Below are 25,632 nucleotides of genomic sequence, written 5' to 3'. Positions count from 1 at the left end.
GCTCGTGCAGCGCAGAAGAGTTTACTCGTGTCGTGGAGCTGCGGGGCGGGATGAATGCGCAAACTTTTGCGTCAGCGAGTTTGGACGCTACTAGTTTACGTAGCAATCCTCTCAAGGTGCATATGAGCTGCAGGTGAGCCCTTTTTTTGAAGAGGACCCAGATTTTTTGGGGGAAGGGGCGGCATGGAGCTGAAGAGCGCGTGTCGGGTTCTCCTTTTCCCCTTCCAAATGCTCTTCTGCCTGCTGCGCTCCGCTGTTTCGTGGCTGCTGCCGAGCGGACGGAAAGAGCTGACCGACGAGGTGGTCTTGATCACGGGAGGAGGACGCGGCATCGGCCGCCACCTGGCCAAGGAGTTCGCCAAGCAAGGCGCCAGGAAGGTAAAAACAAAAACAACGATATTCTTGTTTTCTTGAATATGCATGCTTGGTGTTATGTCTGTGGGTTAGTGTGCGTGCAATTTGCAGTATCGGTTGGGTAGGGTTACTTTAACTGGATTACTTTCAATGACTTTAGGATTACTCCAATACCAAATATGCTAAAAAAAGACAAACGAAACTAAATATGGATAAAATGACTAAATTTTGTGCAGGCTTTGGGAGTAACGGAATACATGGAACGGCAAAAATGATGTTGGCAAGCTGTTTGGATTTACAGTGGAACCTCGGTTCTCGACCATAATCCGTTCCAGAACCCTGTTCGAAAACCGATTTGTTCGATCACCAAAATCATTTTCCCATTAAAAATAATGTAAATCGTTTTAATCCGTTCCAACACCCTGAATGGTTACCTTGAATGTTGAACGTAAACACGAAGCTAACCCAGGCTAATTGTACGTTCGCGTTATCGTAATCTTCCCTACGAAAGATGACGCTAACATGAACGTGTAAAAATAAAAAAATCAGGTCGTTTACAAGTCTTTTAGCACCCGGGTCTCCACAACAAGTGGTGAGCAGTTCATTGGAGAGGGGGCTCCATTCCAACACCCTCAATGTTGGGCTCTGTTCCAACACCCAGAATGTTTAACGTAAACTTAAAGCTAACCCAGGCTAATCGTACGTTCGCGTTATCGTAATCTTATGAATAGGATTTCTTACCTTTGTGGTGGTCAGCAGAAGGCGCTCGCACACCTCCTTCATATTTGGCTATTATTTCTTTCTTAAATGCAATAGTTGTACGCACTACTTTTCTTTTTTCACCTGTAGCAACTTTGCTGCTTGCACTGACTTTCTTCGGAAGCATAATAAGGTGCTAAAACACCCGTACGCCGCTCAGCATCGCACCCTAGTGTACGCACTCACGCAGTACCGGCGTTCTAACTCAGATTTTTTTTACCGAACAGCGAAGCAAGAATTTCTCGAAATTTTTGGTCGGACACCGATTTGTTCGAACTGAGAGGCGTTCGAAAACCGAGGTTCCACTGTATTGGTTGGGTAGGGTTACTTTAACTGGATTACTTTCAATTACTTTTGGATGACTCCAATAGCAAATATGCTAATAAAATACAAAAGAAACTAAATATGAATAAAATGACTAAATTATGTGCAGGCTTAGGGAGTAACGGAATACATTGAACGGCAAAGATGATGTTGGCAAGCTAAGTATTGTGCATTGTGCTCAGCAGACAGTAGACAGCAAATGCTATGACGGGTGCACGTTAGGTAGGGCTGTGCGTGTTGGGAGGGCGTGACTGTGTGTACAAGTGTGAAAGGCTGGTGTATGCTGTCAAACAAACTGCCTGGCAGGGCTACAGCTGAGCTAGTATCTCAGTGGTTCACTACATTAAAAATAGATGATTCAATTAAATCGGATCAGAGGAAAGTCAGAAGAGTAAATGGTCGTCACCAGCGGGCACTCCGTGGATTTTTATCATGTCCGGAGAGCGACTGAGGCAGCGTCGGGAGAGAAGGCTAGATCCATCCTTAAAACAGATGACCTGGAGCTACGACTCAAGGAAAACCGGCTATTTTCGGGATGACTGTATTTAGATAATCGCCAGGGTTGGGTAGGGTTACTTTAACTGGATTACTTTCAATTACTTTTGGATGACTCCAATACCAAATGTGCTAATAAAGGACAAAAAAAACCTAAATATGAATAAAATGACTAAATTTTGTGCAGGCTTGGGGAGTAACGGAATACATGGAACGGCAAAAATGATGTTGGCAAGCTGTTTGGATCCAAACAGCTTGCCAACATCATTTTTGCCCTCTTATTCCTATTTAGTTTCTTTTGTCTCTTATGAGCATATTTGGTATTGGAGTAATCCAAAAGTAATTGATTGTAATCAAGTTAAAGTAACCCTACCCAACACTGATAAATAACGCCTGTTAGGGAAAAAAACTGTGCAACTCGGCTCTGTGATTCGTTTTCTTACCTGAACAATCGCTTTTCGAAGAACTGAATTGAACCCCTCCGTATTGTGTCAAGACATGTGGAGCGACAAACCAAAACAATGTACGAAACAATATTTCAAAATGTTTCAAAAAAGATTGCCAATGTCAGGGGAAAAAACTATAAATACTAATGTAGCGTTTACCAAATTGTTCGGATGAGTCATCTGACTCCATTAACCAAACACAAACTTTATCCTCCTAACAATGCGTGCTCCCTTTCCTAATTCAGGGAAACATATTGACAAGAGACAGGCTTTTGCACACGGGGGCGGATTTATTTCCTCAAATTATTTCTCAAGTGAATTCCATCAAATTTTGCCGAATTATTGTCGAATTAGTCAAACTCAGGGGTGTCAAACTCATTTTAACCCGGGGGGGCACACGTTAGAACAATCATTCTGTCGGGGGCCGGACTAGTAGATTAAAGAGAAAGAAAAAAGATACAGAAATAAGAGAAAGAAGGAGGGAAAAGGAGAGAGGGCGGGACAAAGAAAGAGAGAGAGGGAGAGGGAGAGCGAGAGCGCGTGAGAAACAAAAGATAAAAAGTAGTGCGAGAGGGGGAAAGAAAGGGAGCGGAAGAAAGGAATCCAAAGAGAAATAGAAAGACAATAGAAAGACTCAGTGTCTTTTTAACTTCTTTTGCTCTAACTTCATTTTTCCTTTTCTCTTTCTCTGTTCATACCCTTCGTGCTTTCTTTTCTCTTTTCCCTCCTTCTGTCTTTCTATTTCTCTTTGGATTTCTTTCTTCCGCTCCCTTTCTTTTCCCCCTTTCTCACGACTTTTTATCTTTTGTTTCTCTCCCTCTCTCTCTTTCTTTGTCCCGCCCTCTCTCCTTTTCCCTCCTTCTTTCTCTTATTCCTTTATCTATTTTTCTTTCTCTTTAATCTACTCGTCCGGCCCCCGACAGAATGTTTGTTCTAGCACAGGGGTGTCAAACTCATTTTAACTCGGGGGCCACACGATAGAACAAACATTCTGTCGGGGGCCGGACTAGTAGATTAAAGAGAGAGAAAAAGAGAGATGAAGAAATAAGAGAAAGAGGGAAGGAAAAGGAGAGAGGGTGTGACAAAGAAAGAAAAAGAGAGAGAGAAAGAGAGCGTAAGAAACAAAAGATAAAAAGTCGTGAGAGAGGGGGGAAAACAAAGGGAGAAGAAGAAAGAAATCCAAAGAGAAAGAGAAAGATGGAAGGAGAAAAAAGAGAAAAGAAAGCGCGAAGGGTAGGAAGAGAGAAAGAAACAAGGAAAAAAGGAAGTTAGAGCAAAAGAGGTTAAAATACACGGAGAGAGAAAGAGACAAAGAGCAACAAAAGAAGAGAAAAAGAGAGACACAGAGAGTGAAAGAGACAGAGTGGAAGAAAATGGGTGGAAAAGAGAGAGAGAGAGAGAGAGAGAGAGAAAGAGAGAGGGAGGGAGAGAGAGAGAGAGAGAGAGAGAGAAACAAAGGAGATAAAAAAGTCATGAGAAAGGGGGAAAAGAAAGGGAGAGGAAGAAAGAAATCCAAAGAGAAATTGAAAGACAGAAGGAGAGAAAAGAGAAAGGCAGAGGAAGAAAGAAATCCAAAGAGAAATTGAAAGACAGAAGGAGAGAAAAGAGAAAGGAAAGTGCGAAGGGTAGGAAGAGAGAAAGAGGAAAGAGAGAAATGGAAAAAGGAAATTAGAGCAAAAGAGGTTAAAATACACGGAGAGAGAAAGAGACAAAGAGCAATAAAAGAAGAGAAAAAGAGAGACACAGAGAGTGAAAGAGACAGAGTGGAAGAAAATGGGTGGAAAAGAGAGAGAGAGAGAGAGAGAGAGAAATAAATACAAATACAGTGTCTTTGTGAGAGGCACCTGGCTTTGGCAACATCAAGTTGACATATTTCAACCTGGAGCTTGTTTTTCTCTTGCACTTCTCTGAGTGTTGTCTCACTTCCTTTTTTCCTGTTCTCTCTTTTTTCTTTCTCTCTTCATACCCTTTGCGCTTTCTTTTCTCTTTTCTCTCCTTCTGTCTTTCTATTTCTCTTTGAATTTCTTTCTTCCTCTCCCTTCCTTTTCCCCCTCTCTCACAACTTTTTATCTTTTGTTTCTCCCGCTCTCTCCCTCTCTCTCTTTTTATTTCTTTGTCCCGCCCTCTCTCCTTTTCCCTCCTTCTTTCTCTTATTTCTTTATCTCTCCTTTTCTTTCTCTTTAATCTACTCGTCCGGCCCCCGACAGAATGTTTGTCTAGGGTGTGGCCCCCCGAGTTCAAATGAGTTTGACACCCCTGGTTAGGGGCATCCTACTTAAGATATCCTCATTTCATTTCATATCACGTTTATATCATCGCACAAAGTACCCCAAGCTTTTCAAGGTGCTTGCACTATCCCGCCCACCATCTCTAAAAGCCCGAGAGGCCTTTGGGAGTCCTCATCCTCAATTTATATGAGCGTTACACAACCAGACATCTGATGAGCCACCCGAGTCTCTTTTAGAGCTAATGAGTTCCTATTATTTTGTATCAAATGGGATTCATCATCAGTGGGCAAATTCAGCCAATTACTCCCGGCAGGGCCACCAGTTTATAAGGCTGCCGGTTGTAATTACGTGTGCGACACATGAGCAGTGTTCTGGTTTGTCCTAGACGCTTCATTTTTTGCCGGGGACGCGTAGCGTCAAATCAACGTGCGTCCCCGAGACGCAACTTTTTCGACACCAAATTGTCATTATTTTCCGATTACCGTATTTTCCGCACTATAAGGCGCACCGGGTTATAGGGCGCACCCCGAAAAAATAGTTTTCGGTCCTATATTTTCCATACATAAGGCGCACCGGATTATAGGGCGCTACAATGGGAACGTCGACAAAACAGTCAGATAGTTCAGTCCAACTTATTACCCCCTTAACGTTCCCAAAGCTTGCAAAGAAGCAAATACTTGTCGTAGACACGTGCGGATGCGGTTTCCGTACGATGTCACTCAAATGCATCGTTGCATCATTCGGAAGGTTAAAGACTTGGGATTCAAGAAATGCCAACCATTCCTTAGTTTCTATTTTCTTTTTCGCTCGCAACTTTACTGTATATATGACAATAAACACTTGGAATTGAGTTTAATTTAAAAATAGACACTCCATTCCATCCATTATCTGCACCGCTTATCACAGAAACATCAAGTTCAGTCTGAAACAAGATACAGGGATAATGTATATAGCCAGAGTAGCTCACCGAAGTCGTGTTCATAACAATGTGCACCCGTGGTCCTCTTATATCCGTGAGTGTAGTAAATCCAGGAGAATAAAATATTTACAAATACAAAATAGTAAAAAATGCTTTCTGTATGCCGTCAGCCGAGTGCTATACGCATTCATCTTTTTCGGCCAATTGCAGGCTTTGTTTCGCCGTTTAAGCCAATGCTAGCCTGTAAATAATAAAAAGGATCCGCCCCTTGACCTCCGAATAACTTTAGCCAATAGTGATCGATTCAACTGATGATTGACACGTCTTTTTGGGCCAATTGCAGGCTTTGTTTTGCCGTTCAAGCCAATGCCAGCCTGTAAATGATAAAAAGGATCCTCCCCTTGACCTCCGAATAACTTTAGCCAATAGTGATCCATTCAAATGATGATTGACACATTGGTTAGCCAATGAAACGCCGGTAGATAAATCCCAGAATACACCGCGGACTACTTAGCGTTCGGGGGAAAATCTAGTCGGCGACTGAAAGTTAGTTGCAAGACTTTGTGAAGTAATATTGATCCATAAATAAGGCGCACTGTATTATAAGGCGCATGGTCAGCTTTTGAAAAAATAGAGGGTTTTAGGTGCGCCTTATAGTGCGGAAAATACGGTACTTTTTTTATTATCAAAGATTTACCGCACTCCAAACTTTTCGTCTGGCAGATCCGCCATCCGCCATTGTTGTTTTGGTCTCGCGCCGATCTTGGCCAACGAGATCTCGTTGTTTCGAGATGACGTCATTGTTTTGGTGGTTGTCGAGTGAAAGAGACGTATGCCTCCGGAAAAACAGTTGGTATTAGGTGCAAATCAATAAAAAAATGGTCATTTCTCCAGTGTTGGTAATAAGTCGAATCATAATACAGAGAGTGGTAACAACGGCAATAATTCCGGCACGAAAAAACGGCGGAGAAATTCTTCGGAAGATCGCGGAGGCAAGGAAAACACGTGTGCTGAAGCGAACGATTCGACGAAAGAAAATAAACAAAAGAATACTCCTAGCAAGAAAAGGACTTTTCTGCCAAAATGGACTCAATTATATTCCTGGTGACGCTATGAGGAGGATGATGATTCTGTGATGCGTGCACTTAGCAACACAACAACACCAGCTTATTAAGGTGCATTTTACCAAACAATTGGACCTTGAGAAAGCATTACAACTGTGGTGGGACAGCAAACCACCAAGAATATACGAACTGAAAAATCTGAAGTGATTAAAACTGCATGAATCTATAGACTAATATTTCAGCAATATTATTTTGTATTATGTACAATATTTTGGAGAACTGAAAAATCGGAAGTGATAACTGCTTTGTATAACAAATTAGGTGTGATGATTGAAATTGAAGGAAAATAGATTTATATTATATATTTGTCGCCGATTTACAATTTCAACCTGGATAACACTAAATTTTGGGGAGCCATAGATTTCGTTGGGACCCATAGGTTTTTGGGCATGCGAGTCCCCGGGACCCATTACTTTTCAGAGGTTAAATGAACACTGCATGAGGCGCATCATTTTAGGGCGGCGGGACCCATACTGCTGCCTGCCGTCCGTTTTGTTGTGCTATGTGCCGTGGGCTGAACTTGTTACTTGGTATAACAAAGTAAATGTAACTTTAGAGGACATGAGTTGTGGAAAAAATATCACAGAACGACTTCATGTTGCGCCCTGCGATTGGCTGGCAATCAGTTCAGGGTGTCCCCTGCCCACTGCCCGATGATTGCTGGGATGGGCACCAGCACCCCCGCGACCCTACTGAGGATAAGCGGTGCAGCTAATGATATGAGATGAGATGAGACTTCATGTTGCAGGAGCTGCACAGCATTACAGTACTTTACTTCAAGATTCAAACCCTGGGTCTTCATTGGAGTGTGATTAGTGATACTAGTTAGGTTGTAGACACGGTTGGGTAGGGTTACTTTAACTGGATTACTTTCAATGACTTTTGGATTACTCCAATACCAAATATGCTAATAAAAGACAAACGAACCTAAATAAGAATAAAATGACTGAATTTTGTGCAGCCTTGGGGAGTAAAGGAATACATGGAACGGCAAAAATGATGTTGGCAAGCTGTTTTTTATTTAGTTTCTGTCGCATTTGATGTTCGTTTTGCCGGAGATCAAAGAGATCAAAGCCAGGGGAGAAAACTTACCACGTGTTGTGAGTCATCATTTTATTCATATTTAGTTTCTTTTGTCTTTTATTAGCATATTAGGTATTGGAGTAATCCAAAAGTCATTGAAACTAATCCAGTTAAAGTAACCCTACCCAACCCTGACGATAAATGCCAATAAAAATGCCCCTGCAGACCATTATTTATCAAAGTATTCTTAAAATAATTGCAGGAAATGCTAAGTTACTGCAAAAATAGAATAGAATAGAATATACATTTATTGTCATTGGTACAACATAGGTAAACATATTGTGACAATTAAATTGGGCATGACACTCCAGTTTCACACATTCACAGTGAGGTAAAGAAACCAAGTAGATAAGGAACAGAGAAGATAAGGTTATAAAACAAGTATATTAGCATATTTGGTATTGGAGTAATCCAAAAGTCATTGAAAGTAATCCAGTTCAAGTAACCCAACCCTGTATGTATGTGTATGTATATATATATATATATATATATATATATATATATATATATATATATATATATATATATATATATATATATATATATATATATATATATATATATATATATATATATGTATATATATATATAGACATATATATATATATATATATATATATATATATATATGTATATATATATATAGACATATATATATATATATATATATATATATATATATATATATATATATGTATATATATATATAGACATATATATATATATATATATATATATATATATATATATATATATATATATATATATATATATATAGACATATATATATATATATATATATATATATATATATATATATATAGACATATATATATATATATATATATATATATATATATATATATATATAGACATATATATATATATATATATATATATATATATATATAGACATATATATATATATATATATATATATATATATATATAGACATATATATATATATATATAGAGAGAGAGAGATAGATATATATATATATATATATATATATATATATATATATATATATATAGACATATATATATATATATATATATATATAGACATATATAGATATAGATATATATATATATATATATATATAGACATATATAGATATAGATATATATAAATTGTATAATTGATAGGTTTTCAAGTGTTTGTTATTAAAACAAAACATTTTTGAAGTTCCCCCCTGCCTCTTTGATTTTCTATACGCAGAACTCAGAGGGGGGCAGCACGGCGGCGCAGTTTATATCTTGGGAACCTCCTGCGTGGGTTCAAATCCAGCTCCAGACTTCCTGTGCGGAGTTTGTATGTTCTCCCCGTGCTTGCGTGGGTTTCCTCCGGGCACTCCGGTTTCCTCCCACATTCCAAAGACATGCATTTCAGGTGGATTGGCCGGTCCAAATTGTCCCTAGGTGTGAATGAGCGAGTGAGTTGTCTGTCCCTGTGTGCCCTGCGATTGGCTGGCAACCGGTTCAGGGTGTCCCCTGCCCACTGCCCGATGATTGCTGGGATGGGCTCCAGCACCCCCGCGACCCTAAAGAGGATAAGCGGTGTAGCTAATGAGATGAGATGAGATGAGAACTCAGAGGGAGGAAACAGTTTAAAAGCATTCCTTGCTGAAAAAAATGGTAATAAACAAGGAGAGCTGCAGGTTTTCCTTTTTTTCTAAAAAAAAGTCTTTTCGGATTGCAGCTGCACAACAAAAGATGCCGCCATGCTTTCAGCGCCTCATTGTTGGACTGCCACAAAGGTGTGAAAACAACACCTGCACTAATGTGCGCCACAAACTACTTTCGGCCCTTGTAGATGCTAAGAGGAAACAGTGGGGTCATTTTGAATGAGGCTAACCTTTGATGTGAAGCGGTGCTAAACCCCCCACCCCAAATGTCCCTCCTTTGTGGTTATCAGGCCAGAATTTCCTTTTTCCTGTGCGTGGACCTCCACGCAGTATGAAAGGTGAACTGTGTTAATGAGTGAATCCTTGTTGTAGGACATATTGACAAGACACAAGCATTTTCACACGGGGGCAGATTTATTTTCTTAAATTATTTCTAAAGTGAATTCCATCGAATTTTGCCGAATTATTATTCTAATTAGTCTTGTCGAGCCCCCCATCTTTTCGTCTCTGCTCCTGTCTGTCCGTCTTATCTCTTCCGTGTTCCGTCCTTTTGACACGTCGGGGCATCGGCCCCTCCCATGGGGCATGCTTTTTCCTCCCCTGGGGCTGGCCATGTGCCGACGTCACCTCCTCCTCGCCGGAAGACGCCGCCACGTCTAGAGGGCTCACAACAAGAAAGCTTATCAGAAACCATGTCTCCTTTTCCCGCGTTACCCCTTGTCCTCGTTCTCGTTTTTATGTAAACATAATTCTTGTCCAGATTATATGATAAGGCCACTCTACCTGCTATTGGATTCGTACCCATTAACAAACCGATCCTCACAGTGATGGATGAAATTGCGTACATGAACGCAAAGCAGTTTCCTATACCATTAGTTACTGCATATCTTTGCGAAAAATCATTTTCGAGGATGCTGGACATGAAAACGAACAGACCTTACCGTGAAAATTGTAGAAAAGTAGCATTTGCCGAGGTGAACCCTTGCAAAACTGATCTGGTCTCTCAAAGGCCACACAAGAAGTCACACTGATTTGCAGTTTTGCCATGTTTTGTTCGGTACAGTTCATGTTGTGCACCTGTAGAAACACTTTGGCTTGAATTTGAAAAAAAAAAGTAAAACGGGGACGGCAGTCGCTCAGGAGGTAGAGTGCTCGTCTTGGGATCAAGAGACCGTATATCGAGTCCCGGCTCCTCCGTGTTAGATGTCGAAGTGTCCTTGGGTAAGACACTGAACCCCTAATGCCTCCAATAAGCAGGTTAGCGCCTTACATGGCTGCACAGCCGCTGTTGGGAAATGTGAAGCACGCTGTAAAGCGCTTTGGGAAGTCTTGACTTGAAAAGCGCTATATAAATGCAGAAGCGAGCTCTGTTGTGGGCACAGAGCTGGACAGCCTGACAACAGTAGCCGAGAGACAGGCACTGAAAAATAACAAATAATGATATTAATCTATATTTTTTCATTCAGTTTTAATCATCACAGTTAATTGGTAATACAAAGCAGTTCACTTCAGATTTTTCAGTTCATAAATTCTTCGTGGTTTGCTGTCCCGCCATAGTTGTAATGCCTTCTCAAGGTCCAATCCATTATCATCGCCCTCATAGCGTAACCAGGAATAAAATTGAGTCGATTTTGGCAAAAAAGTCCTTTCTTGCTCGGAGTATTCTTTTGTTTATTTTCTTTCGTCGAATCGTTCGCTCCAAAACACGTGTTTTCCTTGCCTTCCCGGTCTTCTGAAGAATTTCTCTGCCGTTTTTTCGTGCCGGAATTATCGCCGTTGTTACCACTTTCTGTTATATGTTTCGACTTATTACTGACACTGAAGAAATTACCAATTTTTTTGTTGATTTGCACCCAATACCAACTGTTTTTTCGGAGTCATACTTCTCTTTCACTCGACAACCGCCACAACAATGACGTCATCCCGAAGTAACGAGATCTCGTTTGCTTAGATCAGCGCGAGACCAAAACAACAATGGCGGATCTGCCTGACAAAAAGTTTGGAGTGTGGTAAATCTTTGTTAAAAAAAAAAGGAAATCGGGTAATAATGACAATTTGGTCCCGGGGACGCACGTTGATTTGACCCAATGCGTCCCCAGCAAAAATGATGCGGGCAAACCAGAACACTGCTTCAAACATTGCCCAAAAAAGTGCAGTTCAACATGGTTGAAAGCCACAGTGCTGACAACAGGTTTGTGTGTTTTTGTGCTTGTGTATTTTGTCCCGGAGGCGGGAAGCACACCACTCCCAGCTGGGTATTGCCCTGCAACTGACCTTGCTGTCTCTGCAGTAATTAGACAGCGGCAGGCGACTGCCTCCTGAACTCCCGCTGCCCCCTTTATGCGAGCACCCCTCCCTGCCCGTACCCCTTTAGTGTGGCGGGTGTGAAATCGGAAGGAGGGGAGGCGGGCATCGGTGTGCAATGTGACAGTAGTCGGGTGAGCAGAAGCGGAGGCTGCTCCCTCGAGGTTCTCTTTCAAGCTGTGCAACTCGGCTCTGTGATTCTTTTTCTTACCTGAACAATCGCTTTTTCGAAGAACTGAATTGAACCCCTCCGTATTGTGTCGAGAAATGTGGCGCGACAAACCAGAACAATGTACAAAAAGATTGCTAATGTTAAGGGAAAAAACTATATACCGTAAATTCCGGACTATAGAGCGCACCTGATTATAAGCCGCACCCACCACATTTTAAGAGGAAAACCCATTCTGTACATACACAAGCCGCATCTGGATATAAGCCGCATGCCCCCACATTTAAACATGTAACACAAACACAAAATTAACCCAAACCCGACTTCAAGTCCCGCGATTGAAACTAAATGTCCTTCATGAAAGTCCACAATCCAAAAATCACAGCCGACAAAATGATCGGAAAATGATACCGGTACTTAAGGTTTGATGCAGACCTGCAGAGTCGGGGCCCGTTGAAAGTAATCCAAGGAAAAAAGTGTATATTTCCAAAGGTAAGGGTGGGAAAAATATATCAGATGAACACATTTACTCAAGCAAATCCTTTTTCTTTAACCAACTTTTTACCCCTACTCCTTTCCTTGTCCGTCCCTCACCTTGAGCGGTCCCCACTTAAACTCGGCACTCGTTTGTTCCGCCCCTCATTTGTCGTTCATCCGTGCAAAACATATCAGAATAAGTGTCTAAAATAAATACAATTAATACATTCACCGAGAGAGTTTTCAAAGCTTTAATAATAATAATATAGCTTTGACAGGGCAGTTAATGGTAGCAACACTCGAGCGCTGCTAGCGGCCGTTAGAAAAATTACAAAAATTGGCAGGGTTGAAAGTTAGGGAAAAAAGTATCGGCTTATAGTCCGGAATTTACGGTATACAAATTTAACGTTTACCAAATTGTTTGGATTAGTTATCTGACTCTTTGTTGTGAAAGGATAGTGGGATTGTGGACGCGTTCTTAAGGGTGGGCTGGGCACCCATATGATGCGGCAGGGGTAAACCGGTGAAAGCTGTCGGGCCCTGCTGTTGAACAAAAGAGTGTGTTGTGTCACCCTGACCTGAGTGACACGGCCGCTTTCTGGTGTCCCGTTTCATCTGGAGGGACGGAAGCATGAACAACTTAGGTGCCGAGGTGCCTATTCTTTTTGGGTGTTTGGGCAATTGGGTTGGCCATGGTCCAAAAAATGTTGTGTGTGTTTTTTTTTGCTTTTTTTTTCCCTTTTATTTTCTTTGTTATGGTATGTGTTTGTCTTGCTGTCGGTCACCCCTCCTGAGGGATATGACCAAGATAGATAGATAGACAGACAGACAGACAGACAGACAGACAGACAGACAGACAGACGGACAGATAGATAGATAGATAGATAGATAGATAGATAGATAGATAGATAGATAGATAGATAGATAGATAGATAGATAGATAGATAGATAGATAGATAGATAGATAGATAGATAGATAGATGACTCCTCCCTCTGGCAGGCCAGGAACTCCCCACCTCGTCTGACCGGTGCGTCAGGAATTATTAATATTATTATTTTAAATAGGCATGGGTAAGAAAAAAATGATCATGCATCCCTACAAAAGAACCAAAAATGTTCATGCTTTGTTTTTCGTAATTATAAATTATTGCAAAGGATTTAATCATTCAATGATCATGACATTCCCAGCGAAAGATATCGGTATCAGGTCGGCATTAATAGATACAACCCTTTATTGACTTTGATCGATACCAAAATAAGAAATAAAAAAAAAACAGGTCCCGTAAAAAACTGCAAACAATGATTTGGATTGTGTTGCATGGATCACAATGTCCTTTAATCATATACATGCACTTTAATCAGACTTCATTTTCTTAAAAACTATGAGAATAAACGATAGGTTGGTCGTTTTGGTTGTAATATTTCTCAGAATTTACTGTGTGAATATAACTTGTTTTTATATTCCTAAATATAAAAACCATCTTTAACACACACACACACAAACACACATGAAGTGACGTTTCAATAATCAGTCTAATTGCATCTCTTGTACGTTTATCAGTCTTTTACTCTTTTATTTTGAAGTCGCATTTCCGGTGTATTTTTCTGTTTCCTGTGTGAATAAAGTTTACTACACACACGGGAGGGGCCGGTGCTGCCAAAGTCGTGGCCCGGATGGGCCACCGGACAGTGCTCTCCCGCTTGGGAAATGTATTTACCTTAATGCTTGTTTTTATTTGAGTAATTCTGCCAACATAGAGTTTATATAAGTTTTAACTTTAACATAAACTAACTCAATGAGTCAATTTATCTCTCCTTAGGGAGCGGTAGGTGTTACAAGGGTTAATTAAAGCTGCTTTCAAACTGTTTCCTTTTACTTTTGCTAATCCTTGTTTGCTTTGAGCTTATTTTGTGTTGTGACGGCTGATAAACCTTAATGAATCAAATCTGCTTTTTAAACAGGTGAGAACGGTTAGGGGGCTGACATGTAATGAGATTTTGGGGGGAAAGAGGGGTGGGCTTTCTTTTTCTTTGTTTGCAAGAATCCAATCCCATTAAAAGCTCTCGGTTATTCATCAGGACCTGTCTACATTGCGCTTATCTCTCATTGCAAACAAAAAACCCAATCAACTCTAATAAGCTAACGGCCGATGGTGTCAAATTTCCATGTTTTCTTAGTCTCGTACCAAAGCTTGCTGCCAATCACAAACTGATGGTCACCTATTCAAAATGCACTGTGGGCCTGGGAAATATAAACTAAAATCAATATCCCAATAAATAAAGCAATTTTACCACAATAACGATAAACAGGGTTGGGTAGGGTTACATTAACTGGATTACTTTCAATGACTTTTGGATGACTCCAATACCAAATATGCTCATAAAAGACAAAAGAAACTAAATATGAATAAAATGACTAAATTTTGTGAACGCTTGGGGAGTAACGGAACACATGGAACGGCAAAAATGATGTTGGCAAGCTGTTTGGATTTATTTTCATTTTGTTTCTGTCGCATTTGATGTTCGTTTTGCCGGAGATCAAAGAGATCAAAGCCAGGAGAGAAAGCGTACCACGTGTTGTGAGTCATCATTTTATTCATATTTAGTTTCTTTTGTCTTTAATGAGCATATTTGGTATTGGAGTCATCCAAAAGTCATTGAAACTAATCCGGTTAAAGTAACCCTACCCAACCCTGACGATAAATGCCAATAAAAATGCCCCTGCAGACCATTATTTATCAAAGTATTCTTAAAATAATTGCAGGAAATGCTAAGATACTGCAAAAATAGAATAGAATATACCTTTATTATCATTGTTACAAAATAGGTTAACACATTGTGACAACGAAATTGGGCATGACACTCCAGTTTCACACATTCACAGTGAGGTAAAGAAACCAAGAAGATAAGGAACAGAGAAGATAAGGTTATAAAACAAGGAGGATAAGGTTATAGTTATAATTTACACAATATTTACACAAAGAAATGACGGCATGTAGGATGTTACATTCAGTTGGTATCGTAAGGGTTTGTGCAATATGCATTTGGTGCAGAAATAGTCAACATAGTGCAAAAAAATAGTCAACATTGTGCAAGGTGAGCAGCAAATATAGTGCAGTCAACATTGTGCAAGAAACATAGACCATTTTACATTTTTAACAGTTTTCAGTTTTTTGTGCGGTGTCTGTTTAGGGTGGTAATGGCTCTGGGGAAAAAAATGCGAATTAATGAACGACAGTTATATAAGGCTTGAAATAATTATGAATATCCCATTTACAATAACGTTGTTTCTTTCTGGGCTTCAACATTTAAAAAAAATCAATTTCAAATAGCAATCATTACCAGTGTTAGGCACTTTACTGAAAAAAGTAACTTTTGTGAGAAATCTTATGGGTCGGCGATACAAGGTATTTTGGTATCCATCCAATCCAAGTTAATACCCAGCAGTATCGATTCAGGTCGATCCAATACTGATATTTTTTGCTTGGAAATGTCATGATCATTCAACTATGGAACCCCTTGAGTTGGTTTATGTCTACAATAAACACAGCACACAGATTTTAGGCACTAAAAATGTTTTATTTTTTTAAAAAGCCACAAAGCATGTGTATATCGTGATTTAATTTTTAAAATCAACGTTTCTTCACGGAATCGATTTTTTTGTGACGTCATATCGGGAACCTAAAAATGCAGGAAAGTAAATGAAAGTAAAAATTGGAGGGAGATGGAGAGCAACGAGAACTAAGGACGTCGCCCATAAATTTTAAATCCAAAGTATGGACACGTTTTGTTTTCTATGCAATTCCCTGGAAGGCGGAGCTAGAACATGACCAAAACTGTCTGAAACTTTGTTGTAGACCCGTATCCCACACTGGTAACACGACGAACATGACCCCACATCAAAAGTGTATGGTTTAAGTGTCTTGTATCTTAGGGAAGAACATTAAATCGAATCGTAATACATGTAGAATCACAATTATTAAGAATTTGTATATAAATTAGAACATTAGCATCGTGATGCGCAATAGAATCAAATTTGAAAGTTTAATGTATGTTTAACTACGGCCCACTAACAACAATGATATCTATCTATCCATCTATCTACCTTGGTCATATCCCTCAAGAGGGATGACCAACAGCAAGACAAACACATACAATAACAAAGAAAATAAAAGGGAAAAATAGCAAAAAACACACACAACATTTTTTGGACCATGGCCAACCCAATTGCCCGAACCCCAAACAAGTTAGGCACCTCGGCATCTAAGTTGGTCATGCTTTCGTCCCTCCAGATGAAATGGGACACCTCTCGGGTCAGGGTGACACGATACACTCTTTTTTTCAACAGAAGGGCCCGACAGCTTTCACTGGTTTACCCCTGCCGCATCATATGGGTGCCCAGCCCATCCTTAAGAACGCGTCCACAATCCCGCTATCCTTTCACAACACCTCTCCACTCCTTTATATCACCAGCAAGAGCTATAGCTTCTATTATATTTCGACCTCTTTCCTGCAGTGCACTCATAACACCATCCATCCACGTCAATCGCACACGTCTCCTTCCATTGACTTCTGCTCTGTAGATCCTCTTCAACATTCGCTTCTCATCCATTCCCTCCATGTGTCCAAACCAAACGAGTACTCTCTTATCAACACGCTTGCTCAGTTCCACGACTACTCCAGTTCTGTCTCTCACAATTTCATTTCTCAATCTATTTAATCTTGTCACGCCTAACATACTCCCAAAAAACAACAAACTCATAATTGAGCATTGCCCTGGCTGGAGAAATACTGTGTGCGCCTTGTGATTGTCTTTGGTTGGCAAGAGCGCAACAAGCTGTGCAGATTGGCAAAGTTATTTTCATTGAGAGAAGAGAGGAGCCATTTTCATTCCCACAAATAATTTTAAGCTAGTGCGTGTACGCGTGCGGTGGGGGTAAAAGGGTACGTTGCACTGTGAAATAAATATCTCTTCATCTGCCCCGAGACCGAATGAAAGGACAGTCAGCAGAGCAGAGAGCAAAGGGTTTGGTAGATCTGGGGCGGGTGAGGCCACCAGGGTGTTAAGTTGGGGTGGGAGGTGTACAAGTGATTGGGCAATTAGATCTGTCAGTCTCCGGGGTCAGGGAAAGGTAATGAAATCAGGGGGTGAGCTTTCCTCATCTCTCTTTACACAAATTCTCAGAGATGACATGGCCTTTTGAGCAGATGAGACCTGTCATTTCTGCTCAGGAAGTCTGAAAATGAGCATGAAGTGTGTCATTTGGCTGCTTCCCCCCAACTCAGGCTAATATATGAGAGTGGGTGTATGAGAGGTGAGTAACAGTGACTCAAGCCATGCTGGCCTGTTGGACCGCCCGGTTGGAGTTTAAAATCCGATTCATTGTTAATGTTACAGCATATGCAACCAACGAGACCATTTCCAGTTTGGTATTTGCTGCCACATTTTGTCCTGTCTTACGGCCATCAATACTATTATATGGGTATTGGTTTTCATACCCATTTAACTCTTACTATACCATTGTTGTTATACAACAATGTATAACAACAATGGGAAGGAGTGGAGAGGTGTTGTGAAAGGATAGTGGGATTCTGGACGCGTTCTTAAGGATGGGCTGGGCACCTGTATGATGCTGCAGGGGTAAACCAGTGAAAGCTGTCGGGCCCTGCTGTTGAAAGCATAAACAATCTAGGTGCCGAGTTGCCTAACTTGTTTGGGTGTTTGGGCAATTTGGTTGGTCATGGTCCAAAAATTGTTGTGTGTGTTTTTTGCTATTTTTTGTTTCCCTTTTATTTTCTTTGTTACTGTATGTGTTTGTCTTGCTGTCGGTCACGCCTCTTGAGGGATATGACCAAGGTAGATCTATTTCACTCGGATTACAGAAAAGATCGCATGTTTTGGGGGAGGCTGTGAATTAGAAGTAAAAATCAGGCCTAAAAAATCCAGCCCGACTCGACCTAGGTCCGCAAGTATCAGACCCCGACCCAACCCGACAAATTAAAGCCAGTCTTTTGTGATAAAATATTATTCAATCAAAACTATGAAAAAATGACATACCGTAAATTCCGGACTATAGAGCGCACCTGATTATAAGCCGCACCCACCACATTTTAAGAGGAAAACCGATTTTGTACTTACTCAAGCCGCACCTGTATATAAGCCGCATGCGCCCACATTAAAAAAGTGTAACACAAACAGAAAATTAACCCAAACCCGACTTTAAGTCCCGCGATTGAAATTAAATGTCTTTCATTAAAGTACACAGTCCAAAAATCACAGCCGGCAAAATGAACGGAAAATGATACCGGTACTTAAGGTTTGATGCAGACCTGCAGAGTCCGGGTCCCGTTGAAAGTTATCCAAGGAAAAAAGTGTGTATTTCCAAAGGTAAGGGTGGGAAAAATATATATCCACTACTGTCCGCCGCGTCAACAAACAGGTCTCACCTTTACCCCACTTCCCATCACCGCGCGTTTGTTCCGCCCCTTCTTTCTCATTCGCCCGTGCAAAACATATCAGAATAAGTGTCTCAAATAAATACATTAAAAAATTATACAGTTGCAAATACATATTATACATGGTTACACATATTTACAAAGAAAGACGGTACACCGAGAGAGTTTTCAAAGCTTTAATAATAATAATACAACTTTCATCCCAAACGGTGCCTGTGACTAGGCAGTTAATGGTAGCAACACACTAACAACATGCTCGCTACACAGTAAACGGGTCTGCTAAAAAAACATACCGTACTTGTAAAAATCACGGTAAACCGTCCTCATCTTCCTCCTTAGAACTGAAGCCATTAAAGTCGTCTTCCTTAGTGTCGGAAAGAAACTTTGTCATATAGACGTCGTCCCACGCTCCCGCAGCCTCACTCGAGCTGTCACTGTCGCTTGAACTCTCATCCACTCCTGATTTTGTGCCCTCCTCTCCGTCACGCAGCAGAACGGCTTTTCGGGACCCGTTGGTGATTGTGGATTTTTTGACGTGCCTTTCTTTTTGCATTTTGCATGATGAGGGTATGTTAACCCTAATTTAATATGTGCACAAGCCAAGAAGTTGCAGTCTTCTTCGGCACATATATTCCACCGGTCTAAATCTTACCTTTTGTACTCGAGCGCCGCTGGCTGCTGTTAGAAAAATGACATAAATTGGCCGCATCACTGAATAAGCCACACAGTTGAAAGTTTGGGAAAAAAGTAGCGGCTTATAGTCCGAAATTTACGGTATATTACATTTTTGTGTCTGCCGGGGTTACATTAACCAACACTTTTCCATCATTGACAGATTTTTTTCAAGAGTTGATGGGAAAATTGAATGCCATCCCCCATTTTTGCACAGGTCATCCTGTGGGGCCGCACAGAGAAGTGCCTCAAAGAGACGGCGGCAGAAATATTTCTGGCGGGAACAGAGTGCCACTACTTTGTTTGTGACGTGGCCAATCGAGAGGAAGTTTACAAGCAAGCCAAGGTTGTTCGAGAAAAGGTAATTGGGCAAAGCGTTCCCCTCCGATTCCTCCTTCCTCCCAAGCTCAGAGCTGTCGCGTTGGCGCCCGGCCGCTCGGCTTTCTCCCATCTGGCATCTCGATTTATACTTCGACTGAAATCTCGAGAAGAGAGCGGAGAATGTTGATGACAGCTCTGCTGCAGCGAAATGCATTATCTCATGAAAGCAGACTCGCATTGCCTTTGCCAATGTTTCTCTCTGCGATTTCTTCTCAGGTGGGAGATGTTACGATATTAGTGAACAATGCAGCTGTCGTCCACGGTAAAAGTCTGATGGACAGCGACGATGACGCCTTGCTGAAATCGCAGCACATCAACACCATGGGACAGTTTTGGGTAAGCGGATTTATCAGGAAGGCCTTTTTCTGTCTTTTGTCTTCTTGACTAGTGATTCCCAGCATGTGTGCCAAAGAAAAGTAAAAGAAACCTAGCCTTATCCTTCTAACCCATACCGTACTTGTAAAAATCATGGTAAACCGCCTTCATCTTCCTCCTTACAACTCAAAGCCCGCGGGCCGGATGTGGCTCGTGAGAAGATTTCCTACGGACCCTGAGATTATCTTAATACATTATTGCAGGGGTTGGAAACGTATGGCTCGCGAGCAATGTTGCCTCTGAGCAATCGCGCACTGCCCGCACATTTTTCAGCGCACAAGAAAATCTATCCAGGCTTCTTCGGCTCGGCTCACTAAAAGGAACCGGCTCTTTCGGGTCCTAAACGGCTCTTCGGGTTGTTTTTGCTTCTTTCATCCCTATATGACCAAATATTATGTAAATTCGAAAAAATCCAGAAAAATAGAAAAGAAATAAATGTAGGAAAAAAGTAAATAGAAAACAAAAAGAAAAAAGTAACAGCTCGGAAAAAATAAACACAGTAAGATTTTTTTAAAGGAATTAAAAAAAAAAGGTAGAAAAAAACCAGAAAAAAATAAGAAAAAGTTTGTGTTGTATTCGAATAATTTCCAATGATATCAAGTGAATCTTGTTGTCGACATTGTACTTCCACTAAAAAAATGTATTAAGTACAGTTCTGTATCTTACAACCGACTGAATAAGCCCCCAAAAATGTTAATATTATGTGACAAAATATATCAGGAAATAAAAAGAAATGGATATCTTGTGAAAGAATTGTAAGAACAAACGACGTTCGTAGGCCACACAACCTTTGCAATAGTACATGAGTCAATTCATTCAAAAGAGAAACATCATTTTGCATTGCCGGAAACTCAGCAAAATGTAACTTGATGTCAAGTTTTGGACATGTTTGATCATGAATTATCTTGCCACACTTGGGATTATGGTTGCTCACTGTTGTTTCAAGCATTGCTCACCGACTTTGTGTGAACGCTCAGACCCCTGGAAAATAACAGGGAACATTGTTTGGAACTAGTTTTCACAGAAACAGAACTTCCCCAAATCTGCTGCAATAATTACTGCAGGATTTATGTGCTTAAAGGTAAAATAGGTGAAGGTAAAATGTTTACGTTCAAGTTATTTTCCCTGCAAATATAACCTCTCAAAAACATATCTAAACTGGAAGGAAATACAAAGCTCGCCATGGTGCGCTCACAAATCCCCTTAAAAAGCCTTCAAACTGGTCAAGCTTGACAAGTTCAGAAGTGCACGTTCAACGAAAGCATCATTTCCTGAGCTATTCGGGGGCGGCCTGTCGAAGTCAGGCCATTATTATTCTAAATGTAGATCAGAAAACAGAAATATGCGGACGGAAATTCCATGATCCCTTAAATGGAAACAGAAGAATGAATGACTCTTGGGCAGTACTATATTTCATTGGCTCCTCTGTTTCAAAACAACTCTTGGGTTTCCTTTCTTCTTCTGTCAGACCGCAAAGGCCTTCCTGCCTCGGATGCTGGAGCTTCGGCACGGTCACGTCGTATGCATCAACTCTATCCTGTCTCAGTCGCCGATCCCGGGTGCCATCGACTACTGCACCTCCAAGGCCTCGTCTCTGGCCTTCATGGAAAGCTTGACGCTGGGCCTGCTGGATTGTCCCGGCGTGGGCTGTACTACAGTTCTTCCCTTCCACACCAACACTGAAATGTTCCAGGGCATGAGAGTCAGGTGGGAAACACTCCTTTCTAATCAGCTTGTTTAGTTTGACTTTTTTTAGTCCTGGGGATTTGCTAAGGCTCTTCTGTCTAATTTACAATTACCGTAAATTCCGGACTATAGAGCGCACCTGATTATAAGCCGCACCCACCACATTTCAAGAGGATAACCGATTTTGTACTTACACAAGCCGCACCTGTATATAAGCCGCATGCGCCCACATTAAAAAAATGAACACAAACACAAAATTAACCCAGACCCGAATTTAAGTACCGCGATTGTAACTGAATGTACTTCATTAAAGTACACAGTCCAAAAATCACAGTCGGCAATATAAACAGAAAATGATACCGGTACTTAAGGTTTGATGCAGACCTGCAGAGTCCGGGTCCCGTTGAAAGTAATCCAAGGAAAAAAGTGTATATTTCCAAAGCTAAGGGTGGGAAAAATATATATCTACTATTGTCCGCCGTGTCCACAAACACTCACCTTTACCGGTCCCCACTTCCCGTCAGCCCGCGTTTGTTAAGCCCCTTCTTTTTAATTCGCCCGTCCAAAACATATCAGAATAAGTGTCCAAAATAAATACAAATAAATACATTACAAAAATATACAGTTGCAAATACATATTATACATGGTTACACATATTTACAAAGAAAGACGGTACACCGAGAGAGTTTTCAAAGCTTTAATAATAATAGTATAACTTTCATCCGGGCAGTTAATGGTAGCAACACGCTCGCAACACAGTAAACGGGTCTTTTAAAAAAATATACCGTACTTGTAAAAATCATGGTAAACCGCCCTCATCTTCCTCCTTACAACTGAAGCCATCAAAGTCGTCTTCCTCAGTGTCGGAAAGAAACAGTGTCATATAGACGTCGTCCCACGCTCCCATCCACTCCTGATTCTGTGCCCTCCTCTCCGTCACGCAACAGACCGGCTTTTCGGAACCCGTTGGTGATGGTGGAGTTTTTGATGCTGCCCCACGCTGTCAGGATCCACTGGCAGACTTGCAAAAAAGTTGCCTTTTGCGTGCGGCCAGTTTTAGTGAAAGATTTCTCGCCGCTAGTCAGGCCAAGAAGTTGCAGTCTTCCTCTGCACATATATTCCAGTGGTTTAAATCCTACCTTTTGTACTCGAGCGCCGCTGGCGACCGTTAGAAAAATGACATAAATTGGCCGCATCACTGAATAAGCCGCAGGGTTGAAAGTTCGGGAAAAAAATAGCAGCTTATAGTCCGGAATTTACGGTATAACAATTGGACACAAGGTAATGTTTCCTGTCTGTAGTCCAGAATTTATCCTCACCATGTTGGCATTTCTTTCCCAGATTCCCTCAGTTGTTTCCACCTCTTAGACCAGAAGTGGTCGCCCAGAAGACAGTGGATGCGGTTCGAGCAGATGTGCCTTTTCTCTACTTGCCTTGGACCATGCATGCTCTCGTTGTTCTTAAAAGGTTAGCCAGAGTACCGTATTTTCCGCACTATAAGGCGCACCTAAAAGTCTTATTTTTTTTCAAAACCACGCGCCTTATAATACAGTGCGCCTTATATATGGCTCAATATTAAATTTGCAAGGTCTCGCAACTTACGCAACAGCCGCCCACTCGATTTTCCCCCGAACGTGGAGTAGTCCGCGGTGTATGCTGGGATTTATATACCGGCGTTTCATTGGCTAACCAATGTGTCAATCATCATTTGAATCGATCGCTATTGGCTAAAGTTATTCAGAGCTTCGGATAGGCTAGAGGGCCGAAACAAACCCTGCAATTGGGCGAAAAAGATGTGTCAATCATCCGTTACATCGATCGCTATTGGCTGAAGTTATTCGCAGCCTCGGATATGCTAGAGCAGGGGTGTCAAACTCATTTGAACTCAGGGGCCACACGATAGAACAAACATTCTGTCGGGGGCCGGACGAGTAGATTAAAAGAGAAAGAAAAAGAGAGATAAAGAAATAAGAGAAAGAGGGTGGGGGAGGGGCGGGACAAAGAAAGAAAGGGAGAGAGTGTGAGAAACAAAAGAGATAAAAAGTTGTGAAAGAGGGGAGAAAAAAAAGGGAGAGGAAGAAAGAAATCCAAAGAGAAATAGAAAGACAGAAGGAGAGAAAAGAGAAAAGAAAGTGCGAAGGGTAGGAAGAGAGAAAGAGAAAGGAAAAAAAGGAAGTTAGAGCAAAAGAAGAGAGAGAAAGAGACAAAGAGCAACAAAGGAAGAGAAAAAAAGAGACACAGAGAGTGAAAGAGACAGAGAGTGGGAGAAAAGGGGTGGAAAAGAGAGAGAGAGAAAGAGAGAGAAATAAATATCTGGCCCGCGGGCCGCCTGTTTAACACCTGTGCGCTAGAGGGCCAAAACAAACCCTGCAATTGGCCGAAAAAGATGTGTCAATCATCCGTTACATCGATCGCTATTGGCTGAAGTTATTCGGAGCCTCGGATAGACTAGAGGGCCAAAACAAACCCTGCAATTGGCCGAAAAAGATGACTGAATAGCAAGCTTGCTAAAGTACGCCATAAAGAAACATGTTTCATTAGTCTGTATTTGTAAATATTTGACTCTCCTGGATTTACTACACTCACGGTTGTAAGAAGACCATGATTGCGTATCATTATTGAACGTGAGCACTTAGGTGAGCTTTATATTTTCCCGGTATCTTGTTTTAGAACGATCTTGATGTTGCTGTGATGAGTTGAGTGAATTAAACTCAATTCCAAGTGTTTATTGTCATATGCACAGTAAAGTTGCGAGGGAAAAAGAAAATAGAAACTAAGGAATGGTTGGCATTTCTTTAATTCCAAGATTTTAACCTTCCGAATGATATTTGAAATGATGCATTTGAGTGACATCGTACGGACACCGCATCCGCACGTGTCTACGACACGTATTTGCTTCTTTGCAAGCTTTGGGAATGTTAAGGGGGTAATCAGTTGGACGGAATCATCTGACTGTTTTGTCGACGTTCCCATTGTAGCGCCTTATAATCCGGTGCGCCTTATATATGGAAGATATAGGACCAAAAACCATTTTTTGGGGGTGCGCCCTATAACCCGGTGCGCCCTATAGTGCGGAAAATACGGTACTTTCTCCAGTTTTTTTTTCCCAGTTAATCTTCTCCCCATTTCTGTTCCTTTTCAGCTTCATGCCACAAGTTGCACTTGAGGAAATCCACAAGTTTACGGGGAGTTATACCTGCATGAACACATTCAAAGGACGGACATGAGTTCCAGGCCACCTCGCTAACTCTGAGTCTGAATGGGAAATCATGGACCTTATCTCAGTTGGAGGTGGATAAGACGCAATAACCTTAGGGAAACTAGCATCTGCAGATTGAAATACGTAACAAAGGACTGCGGGTTTGCCCATTTGAAACGGCAGGGAAAGAAGATTTCTGCACGCGTGTTTATAAATAATGTACAGAGATATTGTTTTTGAAGCCATGTAGTTGTCTATTTCTGTGATCCTTGTTTTATTCTGTACCTTTTTTTTGTTTGCATAAAATCCAGATAATAAAATAGAATTTCAGTGAGGACTTTTTTTGTATGGAGTTCAAGAATTTCCGCTGGGGATTTTGATACTTGTTGCTGTGTGTTAGCATGTCAGGGACTGTGACAGGTTGGTGGGTGTTACATACAGGGTTGGGTAGGGTTACTTTAACTTGATTACCGTAAATTCCAAACTATAAGCCGCTACTTATTCCCCAAACTTTCAACCCTGCGGCTTATTCAGTGATGCGGCCAATTAAT

General features: G+C 41.1%; 1 protein-coding gene across 1 annotated transcript; it reads left to right on the top strand.

Moving 5' to 3' along the window:
- LOC148364875 (short-chain dehydrogenase/reductase 3-like) lies at positions 1 to 25,418 on the top strand. The gene is made up of 6 exons (XM_088337291.1): positions 1 to 378; positions 19,657 to 19,800; positions 20,037 to 20,156; positions 21,664 to 21,902; positions 23,224 to 23,349; positions 25,025 to 25,418. Exons 1-6 carry the CDS (start codon positions 184 to 186, stop codon positions 25,107 to 25,109), a joined length of 909 nt encoding a protein of 302 aa, XP_088193417.1. The 5' UTR covers positions 1 to 183; the 3' UTR covers positions 25,110 to 25,418.
- The last annotated feature ends 214 nt before the right edge of the window (positions 25,419 to 25,632 follow it).

This window comes from Urocampus carinirostris, chromosome 6 (genome assembly GCF_059441175.1).
Source record: "Urocampus carinirostris isolate Australia breed hairy pipefish chromosome 6, RoL_Ucar_1.0, whole genome shotgun sequence".
Taxonomy (NCBI): domain Eukaryota; kingdom Metazoa; phylum Chordata; class Actinopteri; order Syngnathiformes; family Syngnathidae; genus Urocampus; species Urocampus carinirostris.
The sequence above is the reverse complement of the archived record's forward strand: the minus strand, read 5'-3'. Positions and strand labels throughout refer to the sequence as shown.

Excerpts from the sequence above, each read along its gene's own strand:
- LOC148364875 (XM_088337291.1), top strand. The coding sequence starts at position 184 with ATGGAGCTGAAGAGCGCGTGTCGGGTTCTCCTTTTCCCCTTCCAAATG. Across the intron at positions 20,157-21,663 it reads ACACCATGGGACAGTTTTGG|ACCGCAAAGGCCTTCCTGCC; the intron begins GTAAGCGGATTT and ends TTCTTCTGTCAG. Across the intron at positions 21,903-23,223 it reads TTCCAGGGCATGAGAGTCAG|ATTCCCTCAGTTGTTTCCAC; the intron begins GTGGGAAACACT and ends TTTCTTTCCCAG.